General features: G+C 43.1%; 1 protein-coding gene across 2 annotated transcripts in view; it reads left to right on the forward strand.

Moving 5' to 3' along the window:
• The first annotated feature begins 3,377 nt into the window (after positions 1-3,377).
• RB1 (RB transcriptional corepressor 1) overlaps positions 3,378-22,952 on the forward strand; it is a 276,260-nt gene continuing 256,685 nt past the window's right edge. The window contains exons 1-2 of one of the 2 annotated variants that reach the window (XM_075591161.1): positions 3,378-3,780; positions 21,704-21,821. In XM_075591161.1, coding sequence (XP_075447276.1) covers positions 3,716-3,780; positions 21,704-21,821 — 183 coding nt within the window. In that variant the 5' untranslated portion in view covers positions 3,378-3,715. Of the gene's footprint in view, positions 3,781-6,470; positions 6,793-21,703; positions 21,822-22,952 lie in introns of those variants that run through there. The other variant, XM_075591160.1, reaches the window with a different exon arrangement.

Below are 22,952 nucleotides of genomic sequence, written 5' to 3' on the forward strand. Positions count from 1 at the left end.
CCAACGGACAAAAGGAACTAATCAGAAAAGTGTGACCTTTCACACTGGACACTGGAAGTCCAAACTGAGCTTCAAAAGCTTCAAAGGGACTTTTGCTAGACGGCGCCGTATCTGGGAAATAGGGGGTTAAAATGATATATAAGTCAGAACCACCTTTTACCCATTGTTCTTCATGCAAATGTTCTTCATGCAAATGTTCTTCATGATCTTCATGTCTGCATTTCATCAGGCCTGTGTCTTTATGCAAGGTCTTGGGATGATGCAGGTTTTGCTGTATGACCTGCCTGTCTTGCTGTGATGTCAACTGATATATGGGAGAAGTGGCCCAGTCTGTATCCTGATGGCCTTCTGTCCTAATCTTTAAGTAAGTGTCTATATTTTGCTGTTATTTGTACATATCTGTTGTGTTCATTTATCCTAAGGAATAAATACAATTTGTTATATCTAAGTCTCGTCCCAGTTCAAACCCAGGTATATATATTTATATATAGTTTTGGTGTAAATTACAGCCTGTCATAAGCTACCGTGACACACAAGTCACTGCACACAGGAGCCACAGAGAAGCTATGCTGAGCGACGTCGGAGGGGGCAGACTGGGGTTATAAAGGGCGGAGAACCAATGGTAGCAAGGTGTGGCGCGGAGGCTTGGCTGAGTGGTTGCAGTGATAGGTCCAGGTAAGCAGGAAGGGAGACAGGGGAGTGATACCTGGTAATAGCCTGCAGCCGATGAGGGGCGTCGCCAGCAGCACGGGAGGGCAGGTAAGAGGATCGTGTGCGCACCTTCTGTAAGGCTGCCGTGCGCACGCCCCGATCGTGTGCACGCAGATGCGGCGTGCACCGCGGAGGAACGGCTTGGCGTGGAGGAGGCAAGATGTTGAGGGAGCGGGGTAACGGGGCAGGGAGCCGCCGTGGGACCAGAGGTGATGAGGACCCGCTGAGAAGCGCGTGTCCCCTGATCCGTTACACACAACCACTGACACACACAGCCACTGACACACACACAGCCACACAGCCACTGACACACACAGCCACTGACACATACACACACACAAACAAACACACACACACAGCCACACAGCCACTGACACACACAGCCACTGGCACACACACACACACACACACACACACACACACACAGCCACTGACACACACACAGCCACTGACACACACACACACACACAGCCACGGACACACACACACACACAGCCACTGATATACACACACACACAGCTACTGACACACACACAGCCACTGATGCACATACACACACACAGCCACTGATACACACACACAGCCACTGATACACACACACAGACACTGTTACACACACACACAGCCACTGATACACACACAAAGTGGAGTACGAGAGCAGAGGCAGCGAAGAATGAGAGTGACTGGAGGGGGGGAGGGAAGAGAGGAATGGCCGGCGATCTGAGCAGGCAGCTCCCCGCCTCCCCCTGCACCCACTGCCCGCCAGCCAGCGGCAGCGACCGCGCACCACCACTGCCTGCCCCCGCGCCCATCTCCCGCACCAAGGGGACGGGGGGGAAGGGAGCACCAGGACAGGAGGCAATGGTACAACCCTCCCTCCCCCGGCGGGTGCACTCCCGCTACCACCTCCTATCACCCCTATCAGCCATTGGGAGCCGGGGCAGAAGGGGGGACACACCGCGCAGCCACCACTGCCCGCCCCCGCGCCCATCTCCGCTACAACCTCCTATCACCCCAGGCTGGGACCCGGGGCAGAAGGGGGACACACACACCGCGCAGCCTCCAGAGGAGCCAGGAGCGGGAAGACACCCACACACCTACCGTGTGCTCTGCACAAAGTGGAAGCCCCGCCCCCGGCATCCTCTGACCTGCAGCCAATCCCCTGCGGCCCGGCCTGCATTCTAAGCCCCGCCCCCGGCATCCTCCTTCATCCAATTCCCCCGGCAGCATTCATTCATTCACATTCTACATAGAAAATACTTACCGGCTGCCGCATCCTCCTCACCGCCGCCGCATCTAAATACCGGGACCAGGGAAAAAACCCGGAACATTTCCGGGATGAACCGGCAACCGGGACAGGACAGAAAAAAACAGGACTGTCCCGGCAAAACCGGGACATCTGATCACCCTAAGAATAAGGCCATGCATGTGACTAGCATGCATTCAATTAAAGTACTGTTTATTGTATGCTGTGTCATGCACACTTTCCTTGCACATTTGTTGTGTAATGTGGGTGTTCCTTGTCTGTAAAGTGTTTTTATTTTTTTTTATGGAAATGTGCTGATTTTTTTTTGTCACATTGAATTCTATGAGAATGCGGATAGAAAAAAAATCAGTGAGACTCACAAATCAGTCAGAGTTCCAGGTTTTTCTAATTTTATTAGCGCTCAATGTTTTGGTGCTATCATGATCCTGCTAAAGGTGCAAAATATTGATCACTAAGATGATTCGTAAATCCTGTGCTTGCCAAACCTGTTTATTTTCACTGTAGTTCACTGAAAGCAGCAATACGGATTAACTCTTTAATTTTTTTTATTTTTTATTATAGGTTAGAAGCAGGGGGTCTCCATTACTGAACTGTGTTAATTTCAGCTGCGGGCACCCCCTGCTTCGAGATACTTACCTCTGTAGTGATCCCCGCATGCAGAGAAACGGTGTGTCTAATCCAATGTTTCCCAACTCCAGTCCTCAGGGAACCCAACAGGTCAGGTCTTAAGGATATCCCTTTCCAGCACAGGTGGGTCAATCAGCGGCTCAGTTATTTTGACTGAGCCACCTGTGCTGGAGGTTCCCTGAGGACTGGAGTTGGGAAACCCTGGCATCTAATGGCGGTTTAAATGTCCTGCGTCACGTGGGCCAATAGGAAGTCGTGACATCATCTGCTGTGGCTTCCTATTGGCCCGCGTGACCCGGACCTTTAAACTCTGCAGAGATACCAGGACCCCCTGCGGAGGTATCTCTGGAAGCAGGGGGTCCCCGAAGCTGAAATTAACACCATTCAGATATGAGCCCCTGCTCCAATCCTGTAATAAATTACAAAAAAATAGTAAAAAAAAAAAGTATTGAACCAGTACTGCTGATTGAATTTACGCCATTATTTATAATTATCATTGGGGGAAAGCAGATGTTTTCTCCTACAACACAGAGAAAAATACCAGGTCAAAACGGATAAATAACATTGAGAAAAGCAAGGTGTATTTTCTGCCATAAACCCGCTGCAGTTGCTTAACATACAGCTAGAGGGCGAGCTGTCTGCCTTTGAAGCATCAGCTGTAGTTTGCGCCCACATTAAAGATGGCCCCTGCGCTATTCAATCCCTACCAGTTGTCGGTCCTCTTCCCGACTTCCGCCCATCTCACACAACGCCCGTGTGGTAACCAGGCGACGCTTTGACGGATGTGACGTTTTCCTTTTTTTTCCCGCGGTTAGACTGTAATTTCTCTCAGGGAAGCCGGGAGATGCAGCAGCTGGGTCCCGAGTTTTCAGATTCACTTTGGTCCTTTCACGTCTATGCCCGTATCACACACACACACACCTCTGTATATAGCGCTCATTCACTCACGGGTATGCAACTAAACACCTACGTGTGGCCATAGCCTGGACCTACGGATCTCACCTCTCGCGGGCACGTTACTAAAGCACCCCCCCCCCTGCGGGTTCTGTGTCTCGCGCCCTCCCTCGCGCGCCCCCCTCTCTTGTCTCGCCCTGCTGTCCCCGCGCGATCATGCCGCCCAAGAGCCCGCGCAGAACCCCGAGCCGCCCGCAGGAGGAGCGTAGGAGCCCGGGCGGGTGAGTGGGGGGCACGGGGGGAGAGGAGGGAGGGGCCTGGGACGTTTGTCGCAAGTCAAACTGGGAGGGACAAGATCATCAGGCCTTGGTGCTGTGAGGCTGACATGGTAACCTAACGCCTGAGGACTGTGTACATTTATAACGGTGTTAAATATGCTGCAGATGGTAACCTAACTCTTGAGGGCTGTGTTACACACTATGAGTACTTGTAAATAATATCTCGTTACTTTATAGTAATCTAACTCCTTGGGTTGGTAACTGTTATTAGGTGTCCATATACAGCATGTCATATTGTCTCATGATAACCCAATCCATGAGTGATTACAAAATAATATATGTATGTATGTGTGTATATATATATATATGTGTATATATATATATGTGTATATATATATGTGTATATGTTATGAGTCTTCATATACATTGCAATGTTTATTTGCCTTTTGATGCCCTGTCGCTTGATACCCATTTTTATGTTGAGTGTTTGCAAACAGTAGCTTTGGTTTATGTTTGGTAGTAACCCAACACCTTAGCGATTGATGCACTGTTATAACCAGTGTCCACCTATTCTTATAACCAGTTTTAACGTTGGACAAGTCGTTTCCTCAGTGCATAATTTACTAACAACCTGTCTTCATATAAAGCAAATCTGTGGCATGGCAACCCTACTCCTGAGTGTCTTATACACCGTAATAACAAGTCTAGTTATGCAGTGGCTTCGTTTCATTGTCTGGTTGTCAACTCTTTAGGTCTTGTCTGTCTGTACCAGAACTAGATGATAATCTAACTCCGTGCCTTATAAATACTATACATGTTTTTATCCAGCAGCTCATTGCTGTTGTCACATGATTGATAACCCAACATATAAGTACTTTGTAATACTGGGTCTTTTTCTATGGGATTCCCAGCCCGTTTGTGTCAACTCAATGCAGTGGATACTGTAGTAATTTACTTTGCTGTTTGGACCCTTTAACTGCTGACTGTGACTTATCTCCCTAAACAGCAGCTCTCCTTTGTACTGTCTGATTCATAGGACAACTGTTTGAAGGTTTTTTTTCAGTCTAATTTCTCTCATGAAGAGACTGTTTTAGAAGCCTTGTATGTACAGACAAATTGCCGATTCACTTCTTTTGCGGAAAGTAATTCTGATACCATCATTTGTACGTAAACCTTTATTTGTATTGGATTAGCCACTCACAGCAGCAAGCCACAACGTAATATGAGAAATAATGGGAATAAGCACTTGAGACATAAAAGTAAACGGGCAAATTAATCCCTTTCCCCCAAATTCTTACAATCTACAATAATCTACCTCAAACAGTTGAAAACGGAGTTTAAGCCCATATCTGATGAGAAGGAATATCCACGTGGATTGAAATATTTTATTTTTATTTTATTTATAATATCTTTATTGAAATATTAAATAATAGTTCTTTATAGATGTAGTTATACATTAGGTTTTAAGTAACACACAAGTCTCTTCTTGCAGAGCTCAGTTGGTCTTGGAGAAGTAGTGAAGGAGAAGAGACATGAGGTCTTCTGTTTTTCTTTAAGCCTTTTGCTGCTAAAGACAGACCAGCCAACAGCTTTCCTGGGCCCGGGGTGGAGGTCTTGACTGGGGCCCTGGTTGTTGAGGGGGAGGAGGGGGGCTGCTGGGGTAAGGCTACTACCCTTGCTCTTCAGTGGGGAGTGGTGCCCACCTATTATGTGAAGTGTTTCCAAGGGGCCCAGTTGGCTGATCACGGGAAATTGCGACCGACTTCCGATGAGCAGGGTCCCCTCCACCACCTCTTGCCCTGGGACACTTGTCCTATCCCAAACTCCTGTTGGTGGCCCTGACTAGAGAGGCCAGCTTTGCCATATGTTGCATGCCCCTCTGGAAGCAAAGTGATCAATTATATCTATGAAAGAACTGTTTTTTGTTTTGTTTTCACAACTGCAGCAAACAAGCTCTTCCTCAGGACCAGTGGGTCTGGCTACCTGTATCCTGCACAGTGCGGTGTAACACGTTTCTTCAGCTCATGGGGTTTCAGGCCTCTCGTATAGCAACAGTCCATGCTGATCTCCATTTGTTTGGCATTTCATTATTTTACTTGCGTTAAGGTCTCTTCTTGCCCTTTCCAACGCTGTTCAGAAGATACAAGTGTTTGAAATATGAAGTGTCCAGAAGGTTAAAATGTAGCATTCCCCAGAGCTCAGTGCAGTTTAAAGGTTACCCATGGTAACCTCAGAAGCTAGAGATGAAGAAAATCATGTTATTTTTTTTTTTTAAATCAATTCCAGTTAGTCCCTTACCCGGCGCTTATAGTGTCGGCGACACTGACATCACGCTGCGGTCGCTGAAAAAAATTAAATTGAATTGACTTCCAGCGATCGCGACCAAGCCGTCGCATCGCTCCTACTTTAAGCGCACACGTCGGATTCAATACATTTGTTTTGGCGCGCCATCACCGGGATTATAAGCACGACCTTAGAGCTAAACAGCACTATTTTTAGCTCCGGACACCACCTGGTTCCCGAGATGCTTATTGGTTTATTTACCGATGTTACTTCTTGGGCATTAAAACGGTCTTCCGACAGGAAAGTGCAACGAAACTCCCCCCCCCCCCCCCCCCCCCCCCACACACACACACACTGTTGGCCCGTTGGCCCAGGAGATTTGACAGGCATTTTCATTTCCCTAAAAGGTAACTAAATACAGGCAATTAGACTGTTAAGTACCATGAGAATTGGGAAGTCTCCAGAGCTAAAAAATAATGTGGTTCAGTGTCGGTTAATCTTCTGTGAAAAAACAAAGCAGGTAGGCTGGATCGCTGCCTCAAGTACTTATTACCCTGTAAAGAAATGCTCTTTCATCTGTTGCTGCGTCTGGGTAACTCGGCTTCTTGACTTCTCCTTACATTTACATTATAAAAGTTGTTACCATGTGACTTCTTGGTGGGACATTGGCACACAGCTGCATGTTGAGCGATCTACTCCCAATAACGTTTGGAAACGTCGCTCTTCAGTCAGGTTTGTAACATTTTGCTTTGTATTTGTAAATGCGTGAGTGATTGTTATACATTTGTGGACAAATGGAGTTTGGTCATGGCACTGTGGTAAAGCAATGTTAGTTTGCTTTTAGCAGATCTCTTCTTAAAAGTACATTTACTGGATTTGTGCTAATCAAACATTTAAGTGCATTGTGTTCTGACATTTTATGTCCCAGCATCTGGATTCTTATTGCTATGACCTGTATGTAATCCAATCGCGTGGTATTCTTTGTTACTTAGTGGCATTATCATATAAAACACCATCCTTTGGATATTGACAAACAACTATAATAACAACGCTGCTAAAAGCCTGCAATTTGAAAGACTCATAAGCTTCTTTGATCATTCGCTTGTCAAAAAAAATCATACAATTCCATTTCTGTGGTATTTGCTTTAAAAAGAACATGTCATACCGGTTGTTTTAAAGTTTGTTGCGCCTAAAACATGATAAAGAATTGCATTTTTAAACATGAACAATGTATTGCGTGCACTTTATGAAGTTTCCCGTGTAACCTTTGTATATGTTTATTTAAAAATGTATTGATAATTTTAAAACCCTATCCTGTAGTAGTTTTTTCTGTCTTGAAGACCTATAGACATAACCTCTTTTGTATGTTATATCGGATGTGATTTTCTAACGGCTTTAGTTTTGCTTGCATTATCCATACTTTTCAAGACGTGAGCCCGACATTGGGTAAACTGTTAACCCTTTCGCAGCTGGAAATGCAGCTGCAACAGAGTGCCGTCGGACTTGTTATGGTGACCATTTGATCGCATGAGTAGTGGTCAAGTTATCTTGGCCGTCCTTCACTTACATTCAGATTGCGTCCCACTCACCCCCCCCTCCAGCTGAGGAAAAAGTTGCACAAGTTATTAAATGGCCATTAAGAATGATAGCGGTTGTTGCGCATCTTTCACTTTACTGCAACTCCAGTATAATATGCCAAGAAAATGGTGGTAGTTGCATCATTTTAGTGTGTGTGTGTGTGTGTGTGTGTGTGTGTGTGTGTGTGTGTGTGTGTGTGTGTGTGTGTGTGTGTGTGTGTGTGTGTGTGTGTGTGTGTGTGTGTGTGTGTGTGTGTGTGTGTGTGTGTTGGGCTCGGCTCACGGTGTGTTTAAAAAGAAAAAAAAAAAAAAAAAAAAAAGGGTGTCTTCCTTTTAGCATGCGGTACAGTTCAAGAAGATGGGAGTTCTTCACCATCCCAATTTAGATGAGAATAGATATTTTGATTTACGCAAATTAATCCAATGATCATACAAATTGACATTATCTATCTACATCTCATCAGCCCTTGATGATCCACTGCAGGATGAAGGTCTCCCGAAGGATCTTCTAGGTACTGCGGTTGCAAGCCTCTCTTCTCCACGTTGCTCTGACAGATTTTTGGTTGTCTTGGTCTTTTAATCTCTCTTGGAATCTAGTCGAGTACAATCTGTGTCCAACGATTATCATTTATTCTTATAGGTCTGGACCACTGCCATTTTAATTTCTTCACCCTTGAGATCTGATAAATTTTATTTTGGTTTTCAACCCATTCATTCTTTTTCCTATCGCTTTGGAAAATACCCAGCATACATCTCTCCATATAGACAGTCTTTGCAAGTTCAAAACCCAAACCTACTACTGTGTGTGTATGTGTATATTCGCAGCACTCTCCAGATATTAGAAAAATAGACTTTATTTACCACGTATGGCAGTCACATATAACAGGAGCAACATTTCGGTCCTTTCTCAAGTTCGGGAACGGACAGAGTGAGGTTCGAAATGTTGCTACTGTTATATGTGACTGCCATACGTGGTAAATAAATTCTATTTTTCTAATATCTGGTGAGTGCTGCGGATTTTCTATATTCTACAATTTTTGAACCCTCCTGTTGTGCCCTGTCCTTCCGCTTGCACCCCCGCTACCGATAAGTGTATATTTTTTATTTTCTCTATCTTGTTTTAAGTGTGCATCCAGCATTCTTTATATGTGTATATGTCACATAAGGCCCACCAGAGAGCACGAGACCTGCATACGGTACAAGGGATAATACTTGCGCTAGCAAGCGCTCCCACTTTTCTCCTTCGCAGAGGTCCCTCATGGACAATATCTCCTGTGCAGGTCAAGGGTTAATAGACAGCTCTCGAGCTGCCCCACTCTTCCCCTTCGCAAAGGTCCCTCAAATAAGTTAACATCTCCCCTAAATCTGTCCCAATATACCAACTGTCACGAGCAGCACACAAGTGAGCACGTGACTTAGATATGCAACCAGGGTTAATACACACGGCTACTATAGCCAACTCACTTTTCTCCTTTCCAAAAGTACCTCCAATTAGTTAATATTAACCCCTTACTCCATTTCAATCATCTGTTCACTTCCACCACCTGGGATATGCAAATAAGATGTAAAATTAATTTGTCAGGACCCCATGGCCCTTTTTTAGAAAAAAATGATGCACTTTAACACACATCAGTTGTAGCAAAATGTGTCTGAAAAACATAAATGCACTCTCCAGAGCGTGCAACAGTTTATTCAGAGCCCAAAGCATTACTTATTACATGTTTTAATATATAAAAATACAGTGCTTAGATTACATGAAAAAGTATTGCAAGAACATAGTTGCAATAAAATACAGTTTCTCAAAATAAAAAGGATGTAACATAAAAGAAAACGCTATACATCACCATATGTCATATGGTGACATTTTCTCCCACTGAGGTCACTGGTGGAGTAGATGAGATATCGCATGTTTTCTCAAACACTCCTCTGGTGAAATCTGATTTTTTTTAGAAAAGCTTGCTCTCTTATGTAGTATTTTTTCCCAACAACCAGAAAAACTGGTAGACCGATAACTCCCATGAAGTAGCGCCTACGCGAAACGGCTGTCGGGATTGCTGCTTAAAACTCCCATGGGTACCAGGTTCATTTCATAAGCACTCAGTGAACAGTTGATTGAGCCTCTCTATTTTGGCTTTTTATTCATAGGCACACTTGAGCATGCACCAGTATTGTACTTATTTTACTATCAACAGCACACAGTGTTCTGTCACAATATCCATTTAAGGTGCATTTGGAGCTGCAAGATTGTTTTATCAGCAGCATAGTCTCAATACACTACGTATATCACTGCAGTGATCTACAGAGGCTACGCTCTCACACTTTGAATCTGAGTATACTGTAATATAGCTGAAATTGTAGCGTGGTCGTGGGAGGGGGGAGTTCGCCTAAGAATTCCCTTCCTCCTAGTAGGTTCAACTTCTATTTTTGCTAGGCATCCGGCCTTGTTACCACCCTATTTTGAGGTTAGTAATGTTTTGCAATATATTTTGCTTCTATTGTCAGAAGCTTATGCTTCCATTGTTTGAAGCTTAGGTTCCCATCAGGGAGATTTTTAATACCCTATGCTTTAATTTTGTATTCATTAAAGTGGTTTTAATATTTTCCATTATATCATATTGATTGTTCTCAAGCTGTAATTCAGTCTATAATTGCTATAAAACGTTATTTGTTACCTAATAGTGGTGAGTGCTGTTATGTAGCGGACTTTTTACTGGTCCATTGGCCCAGTCTGGGTTATCGGTCTGCCAATTTTTCTACTTGTTGCAACTGTTTCTTTTCCCCTACTGCACCGTTCACTACATATATGTATTGATATAGACCAGGGGTGGGCAACCTATTTTACAATGTAGCCACAGGTGTGGCGAATTAGAAGGGAAAATAGCTATACCATGTAAAAATCGAGGTATTATGTTGCGCATGCGAAAATTTAAAACACACACTGTTCAAGTTTATTCAAAACATGAACACTTTGACTACTCAGTTACAACTGCGTCAGAAGCACCCTTCCTCCCCATCTCCCCCAGCACCCTTCCTCACCATCTCCCCCAGCACCCTTCCTCACCATCTCCCCCAGCACCCTTCCTCACCATCTCCCCCTGCACCCTTCCTCACCATCTCCCCCTGCACCCTTCCTCACCATCTCCCCCAGCACCCTTCCTCACATTCTCCCCCAGCACCCTTCCTCACCATCTCCCCCAGCACCCTTTCAGCAGTTCCCCTCATCATAGATCCCCATGCCTACTTGATCACGGCGGTGGAAGCGGGCCCCAGGAGGACTGTAGACACACACACTTCTCTCCAGGCTGCTACCGATATCAGGGCAAGAATCGCGAGGTAAGAAGCATGCTCTAGCAGCAGCAGAACCCGGAAGTTCCTGGTCACACTACTGGAGCGCGTCACACGGGGGGAGGGGCCGCGCTACTTTCCTACCATCTTCCCTGTGTCGGCAGAGCGGGCTCTGGAGGAGAAGGGGGGAGCACGTCACAATGCTGGAGCTACTTCCCTACCATCCTCAGAAGCAGGGGTTGGGCGCCGCCATAATCACGGGCCACACAGGGAGTCCAGATGGGCCGCCTGCGCTAGAATCTTTAATTCGCCACACTTTGCTGCTAATTCGCCTCAAGTGGCGAATGGCAACAGGGTTGCCCACCTCGGATATAGACTATAGGAATGCTGGTGTCTACCTTTTGTTGTGGTAGTATCACAGAGCACTTCCAGGATTCGGAAGGAGCAAAGTCGTCAGGATTTCACCCCAAATAAAGAGAAAAACAACATGTTGCACTTCTGTATATGCAATGTGGCAAACAATTCTTCAGAGTCTTGGCTCATATAGAGAGCCTACTTACAGACTGGCAGATATCAAACAGCAGTGGTAATGGGTAATGTCAGCAGATCTGGAATCCAGTCTTATCTTGTATGTCTCGGAGAAAGACAAAGGAGAGCCAATAGTGCAGACCAGTTTAAAAATGTATCGACATAAAATCAAGGAACAGTAATGTACTCACATTCTGTACAAAAAATACGGACACATCAGGTAAAGGTGAATGCAACTTTGATACTGCCGAGAAGATGGGTAGTCGAAGCCGTCTGTCAGTAGAATCCTCCCGCAGCACGATCGCTTCGGATGGCGTCTGACGTCACATCTGCCGGAATCACTGTGTCTTCCGGATTCGCGGGGGAAATGGACGACGGCTGAATCAGGAGGATTCTACTGACAGACGGCAAAGACTCTGAAGAATTGTTTGCCACATTGCATATACAGAAGTGCAGTATATTGTTTTTCTCTTTATTTGGGGTGAAATCCTGACGACTATGCTGCGCGCAAACTGGGGAGGGGGGGCGCGCAAGACTATTAAGGGGGGGGGGGGGGCACGGGCGGTTGCAGGTGCCCTGCGCTCTTCCCCCAAGGCATTTAAATTAATGCCGTGGTATCGCGTGAGGCCTCTGCAACTTCACTTATCTTCTCTTCGGCGACATGTCGCAATGACGCCATGGGGTCATGTAACGTCACGTTGGCATGGTAATGTGCCGTCGTGATCCTGCGGCGTCATTTGATGCCGGGAGTCAAAGAGCAGGTAAGAGAGGGGGGGGGCGCGAGCAGGTAGGGTATCAGGAGGGGGGGCGCGAGTAGAAAAGATTGCGCACTGCTGCAGTAGAATACAGAATACACAATAACATACTGACAATATAAATACAAAATAAAAAATACAATCACAAAACAAAAAATTAGATTAAAATAAAATCTAAACAAGTCAAAACCCATATTTAGTCATCCAAATTGTCCCTATTATTCCTACTTTGGCAGATGTTTCCTCTTTCAAATCTTTTCACAATAGTTTATTATCAGGGAACTCTGAACATGGCCGCCAGAGGCGTTCAAATTATAACCTTGTGTCAGTGGTTATATTTGATAGTTGTTCCATCCTCATAACCTGCCATATTCTCTACTCCCATTGTTCCATAATGTGTGCCTCCAGCTTTTTCCAATTAGCAGCGATTGCACATCTTGCTGCATTTAGCATGTATATTAATAGAGATTTCCTAATTCTGTGTCCTTTGACCCCTTCTCTGTTTAGCAATATAATACTCTGGTCTTTTGGGATTCTAATCTTGGTAATATTGAAAATCTGCTCCACTATCATATCCCCAAAACACTTTATTTTCTTACACTTCCACCAAATATGTAACATTGTTCCCACCTCCTCACAACCTTGTGACGGTGAGGGGGTACCCAGGCCAGTAAATAAAGTTATTATGCCCGGCTGGGTGCCCCTGAGCCATTTGGGGGAATTGTGATTGTCAGCTCTTCAACCCAATCATGGCATGTAACTGCATTGGTAATAAAGATGTATGTGTATGTGTTTTTTTACTGTTCCAGGAGTGCCAACCAGTGGAGAGGTGCAGGGTGTGCATTTCAGGGGTGATTTTATGGTAAAATGTTGTTAGGGTTACCCCGAAACATGTACTCGGGATTCCCTCCCCCCCCCCCAGATTCCTGAGGACATGAGGAACACAGACCACCTCCCTAGAAAGCAGTTGCAGCTCACCACCAAATCTCGCTGCTTTAGCACAGACCAGAACAGTAAGACTGGGCAGGGAATTGAATTACATTCAAAGGTCCCTGGTATATGACCCCCCCCCCCCCAAAAAAAAAAAACCAAAGGGGCGTTCAGTGTATCATATGCCAAGGTTTCTCTGTACAAGTGGAAAGGGAAAAAGGGTTTTAAAAGCACCCAAGGTTTTATTTTTATTAAAGTAAGGTTCAGGGAAAGTAATTCAGAATGGATAAAAATCCATTTGCATGGGAAACGGGTTACTCCGCCCTCTGAGCGTCAAAGAATATCCAGGATACGGAGGTTTTAAACCTTTTGTTAGCAAGGAGGGGGAAAGGAAGATAATTTCAAAGCCACCCTAGCAAATGGCTGCTCTGCCCAGGATTTGCAAAGTAGTGGCAACTCCGTGATGAGGGGAAGGAAGTATTCCCACGGAGTAGATTGGCTGCATGGGTTAAGTATAGTGCATAAAAAACCCTGCAGCCCATGGGGAAGGAGTTCCATCATGTAACAAGATTTGTCATGCAGTGAAAGATCTATCCTGTAACAAGACTCAACAGCGTAACTAGTACAGTAGTGTACTTTTTTGTTGTAAATGTAAATCAAGCTGTGTATGTTCATTCTGAAAATAAATTATTTAAATTATTTATTTAAACAATTTATTTTATCTCTTGCTTTGCTCAATCAAAGGATTCGGGTATTTTGGTGTTAAAAGCATTGGTCTCCCGTGACAAACCTCTCCAGCACTTAGTCCCTGGATAGCATTCTTTCAGTTTTTGTGGTGTATAATACCACCTATACATTATCGTCTATGCGTTTTCTAAAATATTTATTGACGTCAAGGAAGAGCTGGCATTGCTCCACATTTGTGTCCATTCGAGTTCAGAGTATGTCCTACCCAGCTCCTTTTCCCAAGCTAATACAAATCCTGGCTTAGATGCAGCATTGATTTCCAATAAATTTCTATAGATGTACGATATATTGTGCCCACTTGCACCCAGCAAAACCAACACTGTTTAAAAAGGATTCAACATCCTTAACATGTTTAAAAAAGAAAAAAAATTGTGTTTATACAATGTAGAATTTGCATATATTGCCATCTCTCCCCTTTTTAAAATCGAACCGGTCCTGAAAGTGTTTAAAACAACATCTAGTCTCTCCCACTTCCATCAGATCTAGTCTAATTACACCCGCTTGACTCCACTTTTTAAATATTTTGGAATCCAACCCTGGGGAAAGTCGGGGTTCCCACATATTGGAGTGAGAGGGCATGGGAACATGAAAATCCTCATCTTTGGATATTTCATCCCATGTAAATAGTGCTGCGCCGATAGTAGGGTGCTCGTAAAGACCTTTAGGGCGATCTGTCTTCCTGAGCCACGGAGCCTTATTTGTATCTACAGTATATCTTTACAACAATTTTCATTTTCAATTTCCACCCAGAGTTTTTTTGGAACATTGAAACCATTCAAAAAGAGCTTTCACTTGTGTAACGAGATAATACTTGTTGATATTTGACAGACCAAGTCCACCTAGGGATTTATGCCTTTGCAATGTTTTAATGTTTGCTTTTTTAAATTCCCAAATGTATTCATTTTACTTTGGAGTGTAGCAATATACTGTTTGGAAAATTGTCACGGGGATATTCTGGAACAAATACATAAGTCTCGGCAATATTTTAATACAATTAACGCTTGCCCATCCACAATATAATACACTTATTCCACCTTTTTTTTAAGTCGTTTTCTATTATTTTTGCTAAGGGGGTATAATTGGCCTGGAACATGTCCTCTACTTTTGGCTTTATATTTGTACCCAAATATTTTATACTTCTATTCTTCCACTCGAAAGGGAAGTTTTCTTGTTCTTGGGCTGCCAACTCTGCTGGAAGACTTGTATTAAAATTAACCTAACAAAAACAGAGGCTCTTAACATTAGATGCTAAACGTATATCTACCCAGAACACCCATTATATTTGGCAACGAGACCAGTGGATTAGTTATTCTTAGAAGAATATCATCCGCATATAATGCAATCTTACGTTCTTTCTCCCCTATTTTAACTCCTGCAATGTCTGGATGATTCCTTATTGATTCTGCTTCCTTATTGATTCTGCTAACGGCTCCATTATTAGGGCGAAAATTAACGGCGACAGCGGGCATCCCTGTCTCGTACCATTAAGTATTTTAAATGAGTTCTAGACCTGTTTATTTACCTTGACCTTTCCCAATGGATTACTATATAATGCCTTTATGTACTGTCTAAACATATCCCCCGTTCCTATACGCTCCAGCATTTTAAGCATAAAATTCTCTTAATCATTCTTGATCTTCTGCTTAAGTTAAAATGTGCTACTCAGATCTCATTATGGTGGAAACCGACGGGTTCTCATTAAGCACAGAGATAAGGTGATGAACAAGACTAGGTATCTAACAATGTTTAATATAGTAGTTTTTGTTTCTCCAGCTGCTTTTCCAGAACTTGTGGTATAACCTGACTTGGGCTAGCACTGTCTGAGCTCACTTCTCTGGAGTAAGAGCACTCCCTCCCCTCCCTCTCTCATGGGATGATGCTGTGTAGCTGGTGATGGCTTGTTATTGTTGCTAAATTCACTGAAGCATACAGAAGGTGGAATTTCACCTTGTTCCTTCAGTTAATGGTGTGGCAGATTATACTTTTCTTGCAGTTGTTCCAGTGTACTGTATGCTGTTGCTGAATGCTGAAAATGACCAGAAATGTATCATGTTTCAGAAAATTCTGTACAGTTAAGTTGACCATGTGTGCAAAATAAAGGACTTTGTACACATTCCTTAAGTTAGTGTGCAGACAATGTTTGTTCCATGATCTGAAATTGAGTACAGCTGGGGTCATATTGAAAAGACATTGCTCAGTTGAGCCGACACACTGCTATGCTTATTATTGAAGCCAGCAATTCCTAAAGCAGTGTAACTGTGAATGTCTACTAGCATGGGGGTTTGAGAGGACAGAAAGATCATGATGATAGAGATGCTGCTGTTGCTTGTACTCACGGTAGTCTTGAGTTTGACCAGTACTGCTTGTCACGCGTACACACGCACACATGCACAATGCTGGAGGGTTCACTGCAGAAAGGACCGAGCACTTTCATCATCCCCAGTCGAGGCAGAGCTGTTAGTCACGGCTTTGCTCTTCAACATCGCGCCCCATAATCTCTTGCATATTGTGGACATGATCGCGGTGACTCGTGGGGGCAACAAGCGCGCGGTGTCACCGTTCTCCACAGAAATTAGCACCAGGTGTCAACATACGCAGGGTGCTATATGTATGTGTATGTGTTTAAACTTTCTTTTTTTTTTCAGTGTTGTATACATGGGGTACAGAAAGAAAGGGAAAAAAGGGGGGAAGTGGTCAACATACAGCAATATCACAGTATTTGTATAATTTGTACTTTTTACTCAATGTTCACATAAATCATTTACGTTCTCATATTGCCCTTCTATATTTATTTGTTTTTCGCAGAACTTGGGTCGAGTATATGTTGGCCATCCACCCTCGGCCAACCCACATTCATTTATTTTATATTTATTTGTGGGACCCAGGTTTGTCTGTTTTCTCTATAAAACTGGTAACAAAGTTAATATCTATATCTGTCCATCATATCTTGTGATTGCGGGTGTATGTAATATGTGGGACGGGGGAAGGTGGCAATTGAGCCACCAGACTTAAAAATTGATAGTAATCTCAAGGTCAATGTATTCTATCCTCCCACCGATCTCTCCTTGCTCAAATCTCAAATTTCCCTTTACGATGGCCTTATCTGCTGATCCAAGGTTCCCAAATATTGTGAACGACTCTGTTTCTCTGCTTCAGCTGGGTTGTGAGTTTAACCACGTTAATTAAGTTATTATAATGGATAATCACCATGCTCTTTGAGGGAAGATTAGGATTTTTCCACTGGACGATATCTAACAACGAGCGGCCGCGAGTATATGCGAAATCAATTTATGAGTTGAATGATTTGGTATTTCCAACCGGTTTGGCTAATTCAAACATCTCCGGATCCATTGGGAGGGGGACTTCCTCTATTAATCTCCCAACTAATACCCAGTATTTCTGGATCTTGGGGCAGAACCACCAAATATGGGATATATCCCCCACTTGGCCACATCCTCTCCAACATAAACCAGTAGAATTTGGGAAGATCTTGTGCAGCCTAGCAGGTGTTAGATGCCACCTAAATAGAATGTTATAGATATTCTCTTTGGTGACACTGTTTATTGAGGTTTTTGAGGCTTCCTCCCAAATCTCTTCCCAGTCATCCTGGTCTATTTCCACTTGGAGATCCCTTTTCCATTTATTTTTATACTCGTGGTCCTGGGAAGAGGTCTATGTCTTTATAGATAGTGGTAATCAGCCCTCTCTGGTATTTCCTATGTCTGCATATGGATTCAAATCCAGTGGAGAGAGGGAAGACTGGTTACAGATGGGTATGAAGGAGAAAGTGTAAAATCTGAAGATATCTAAAGAGTTTGCTTTCTGTGAGTGCGTATTTGTGGCATAATGCGTCGACTTTGATGACCTGCCCCATCAAAACCAGGTTGCCAAAATCCAGAACACCACCTTTCCCTCCAAATATGATATACTTTAGATGCCATCCCTGGGGGAAATACAGGGTTGTCGAACAATGGCACCATCCTAGAGGGGGTCTCAATTAGTCTATATTTAGGTTTTGCGGTATACCAGATATTCAGGGTGAAGTTGATCACTCCTAAGTATCTGTCTGACCCATTTTATTGTTATTTTTGTTTATCCACAGAAGTGCTGGTAGCGAGACAGGGTCCGCAAATGTGGATTCTATATCTACCCAACAATAAGATCCAGCTGGGATGTGCCAGTGTATTTTTCAGGTGGCAAGCATAATAGTACAGGCATACCCCGGTTTAAGGACACTCACTTTAAGTACACTCGCGAGTAAGGACATATTGCCCAATAGGCAAACGGCAGCTCGCGCACGCGCCTGTCAGCACGTCCGGAACAGCAATACAGGCTCCCAACCTGTACCGAAGCTGTGTGCAAGCGGGGAGACTATAGAGCCTGTTACACATGTGTTATTTACATCAGTTATGCGCATATATAACGATTGCAGTACAGTACATGCATCGATAAGTGGGAAAAAGTAGTGCTTCACTTTAAGTACATTTTTGCTTTACATACATGCTCTGGACCCATTGCGTACGTTAATGCGTGGTATAGCTGTATTGTCTAATATCGGGAACCGCCAGTCTACCTCCCAATTTTGGGGCTGTCATGATCTTTCTTGATCTTCTTGCTTGCTGTTTCTGTCAAATTAATTGAAAGATGGTATTTTGTAATTCTTTCAGCTGTCTAGGACGGATCGGGACTGGTAACGTTTGAAAATAGTATAATAATCTTGGCAAAATATTAATTTTCATAGAGATTATTCGACCAAACCAATAGATCTGGAAGTCGTTCCATATTGTCAGGTCACTTTTAATCTGAGACCAGGTCCTGCTAGTTGTGTTTTATACAGGGATTGATGATTTTTGGTTAGGTGGATTCCCAGGTATTTTATGTAATTATCTTTCCATTTATAGTTGAAGTTAAGCTGTAGCAATTTTAGTTCTTGTTTGGGTAATGCAAGATTTATGGCTTCAGATTTTTCTGCATTTATTTTGTACCCAGAAAGCGCCCCAAACTCCGCCAAGAAGACTTGTAACTTTGGTAGGGACGTTGAAGGGTCCAGAATGGTCAGTATGGTTATCCACGAAGTGGGACAATTTGTATACTTCAGAGCCAAGCCTGGGGCCCCTGATGTTTTGGGTTATTTCTGATTTTTCTACACATTTCTTGCACAAAGAGGTACTAAAAAACTATCCTGTTATGGTGAACAGACGGGCAAAAAAAAACTTAGCGACAGACTAGTACATAGTCACCTCTCAGTAGAAAATACAGGTACATGGTTAAAGTCCCAGATCAAAGGATCACATAAATGCTCCACATGCAAGACATGTACATCAGTGCTTCCAACAAAGTAATTCTATAACTGGGATGAAACAAGAGTTTGACATTCTGACATTCTACAATTCATGAACTAGAAAACCACAAGTGTATATACATGGCCCAATGTGTATGCAAAAAAAAAGTACGTGGGCAAGATCAGCCGCTAACTACTTCGCAGAATCTTAGAACACATTGGGGCCATAAGAAACTAACTAGACACCCCTGTAGCTCGCTATGTTAATATCTGCCATTAAGGGGGTGCAAAGTCTTTGACATTTATGGCCATCGGTCAGGTATCTCCCAGTATTAGAAGAGGTGACTGGGATAAAGAAACCCTCAAAAGAGAAGCTAGATGGATATATAGGTTGGGCACTTTAGCCCCACAGGGCCTAAATGAAGGCTTCATGTTCTCTCCGTTTATTGAATAATGACTTAAACTTGACTCTCTAAAGCTAGAAAAATAAATATCTGTCTTTATCCTATCCACCGAGAATACTCAGATATTTACAATTAACACCGTCGACTCGCAACAAGACAATGTTTAATAATATTCAAAAAGGTTGAAAAAATTAAGTATAATAAGCTTATGTCCAGGTTTATCAATACAACTACTATATACATAATACAGTTAAACTAGGTACACCAAGTAAAAAAAAGTGTGTGTGTGTGTGAAGGTGGGTAAAAAAAAAAGGTGACAAAAACCCTCCAAAGCAAAGCATGTGTCCATTTGCATGTAATTTCCCAGAATCCCTTGCTGCAGTGGAAGTGCTGGGTGATAATGGTGAAAGGCGAGGTTGCAGACCTGTCTAAGACATGCAAATGAGCATACAGGAATATTTCCATTTGCTATATGCTTTGCTGTGGAGGGTTTTTGTCACCTTTTTTTTTTACCCACCATAATTTAACTAAGTATGGTAAACCCATCCTCATTGCTTCATTGCATAGCCAGTTAACCAACCCCATACTGAGGAGACCCATTAAGGTCGAAACAGCTGTCTGTGGGTGGGTTTTCTGGCTATGCATCTTAACCCTGGCTGTGCTTAAAGATGTGACCATGCAGCAAGCTTAAGCCTATAGGGAACCATGTTAAAAATGGTTTTGAAGCAAAAAGGTGACACTGTGTGCTCATTTGCATGTAATTTTCCAGAATCCCTTGCTGCAGTGGAAGTACTGTGTGCTGGGTGATGGTGAAAGGTGGGGTTGCAGACCTGCCTAAGACATGCAAATGAGCATACAGGAATATTTCCATTTGCTATATATATATTTGCTTTAATGGGTACATATGCACAGACGACTAAAGCTATTAAAAATGTGTATTCACTAGTAATAATAAGAAAAATAAACTGTAAATACTAAAATACATCTAAAACTATTACTATTATATGCTAAAATATGTTGGCAATTGTAATGTTATGCAACACAGAATTTCAACTTTGAAATCATTATAAATGTATAAAAAGTGTATACATAATAAATTACACTGTATACAACTAAGGGAAACATTATAAAAGATCTTCTGACAATCTGCTATAACTAGATACAATGATGCCCTTTACAAAGCTCCCAGACCACAAATGGTTGCAAATTGCCTCCGTGATAACTACCATAGCAAAAGACAGGCTATTTTAAGGAGCGTCTAAAGCACGGCTTTGGTTACCTCTGAGAAAGCTTCAGATAACGCGAAACTTGCGGCGGTCGCTGCCCTGACGTCATTACATCAGTAGAATGTGATTCTCCGAGGGCACTCAAACACTACACGTGCTCCTCCGATCGGCTATGCTACCGACGGAGAACTAGCAACAAAGTGTCAGTACACAAAAACACTATCTAAAAACCTAGCATGTTAGATTTGCAGCGCAGGGTTCTCCTATCCCCCCTAACCATGATTTGACCATGGTTTAGAACAGTGACTCTTAAGATCATTTCTTAATTCAATACAATTTTAAGGCAACCTATCTGGCATAACCCTAACACGCACACGCCCCGAATCCTATTGGGACCAGCTGTGCGGCTGGACCAAACCCCACCCTGATATATACTCTGTCCTACAATGAGCAGTCACTTTATCTTTTGTTTCAACATTGCATTTTACTCCCTTTAGATTGCAGGGCCCTCGTTACATTTTGTGTGTATATCTATATCGCGCTATCATGTAGGTCTATTGGACATATCGCTTTACAGCAGTAATGCACATGACAATAATAATAAAAAAATTAGGAGACATAATAGGAATATGTGCTTGTATCTGTGTGCGCTTGTTTGTCCTTATTTGGCATGTCGTTCTGTTGGTCATTTTATAGAAGTCTGTAACACCATTGTACTGCGATGCATAATGTTTGTGCTTTCCAGATGATGATAATCTCAATATACAATAGTAAACATGCCTGTAATTTAGAGCTGAACATTTCATGAGGAGTACACCAGTTTTGTTTACAGTTGCCTCTAGCTTCTGATTCATATTGTACCTGCATGCAGTTTTCCAATCTGTTTTGGTAATTCTTTGTCTGTTATTAGGCATGAATTTGGAGATCCAGACTTTGTCTCATTGTGTGATAAGTTGAGGATATCTGACCTTGTGAGGGAACGAGCATGGCAGACTCATGAGAAATTATTCTCCCCAGATTGTGCGTTGGTAAGTACTTTCTTTTAGTAATGTAATAAGAATGTTCTTATGTTCTCTCCTTCTAAAAGATCTGTATTTTCTGCACACTAAAGCTACCATTTCATGTGTCGAGCTGGGTAAAAAAAAAAAATCAGAGCTTATAGTCATCTTGGACCATTAATTTTATTGTATTAAAGTATTACTGAAGTGACCGTGAAGGGTAAGTGAACAGAGTGAGAAGCCAGTCCTGATTTTGGCATTGGCTAATAACAGAGGCGGGACATACTGTATTTCAGAGTTCAGCAAAGGTTTGCTCAATGGTCCAAGATGACCAGGAGCCCTCTGTAATATTGTCAAGTTTCACCTTTCATCTGTCAATCTACTGCTAAAACTCTAATGCATGCCCTTATCCTCTCCCGTCTGGATTATAGTAACATGCTGCTAACAGGTCTACCTGCCTCACCACTTTCTCCTTTACAATGTATCCAAACTTCTGCTGTTAATAATTTCACTTTTTCCCAAAACAGTCTCGGCTCACCTCATCCTTAAATTGCTCTAATGGCTTCCCATCAAATTTCAGATAACCTTCAAAGTTCTCCTTACCTTTTTAAGACTCTCCGCTCATCTGCTCCTCCATACATGTCAGCTTTGATCTGTGTGTTCCTGCTAGTCTCCTATGCTCTACCCATAACTACTGCCTCTTTACCCTTTTCACCGCTACTGCTCTCTTGCCTTAAACCTTTTCCCCCTCGCTGCCTCTTACCTGTGGAAGTCCCTCACACTCCGTATACACCAAGCAGCTTCTCTCTCCACTTTTACGTCAAACCTTAGAATTCACCTCCTTAAATTAAGCGTTTCAATGGCCTACACTCATGGCTACTGTTCCACACCCACAGTCGCACCTACCAACCTTTGTGGCCAAGCACTGCCATCTACTGCACTTATTCCCTCACATGCTGTCTCTGTAAGTCTCCCAATATACGATTTAGATTGTAAGCTCTCCAGGGCAGGAATTTTCTATCTTATTGCCTACATCTGCGTCACCACAAAGGCAGACGTCTCAAAGGGTTCCCCAAGAGCTGCTCCCCTCTTCACGGTGTGAAAAACGTGTAACGGGCGTGTAATGTATTAACATCTAGGATTGCTTTCTGTGTTTCGTCA

The sequence above is a fragment of the Ascaphus truei genome, chromosome 3 (genome assembly GCF_040206685.1).
Source record: "Ascaphus truei isolate aAscTru1 chromosome 3, aAscTru1.hap1, whole genome shotgun sequence".
Classification (NCBI taxonomy): Eukaryota; Metazoa; Chordata; class Amphibia; order Anura; family Ascaphidae; genus Ascaphus; species Ascaphus truei.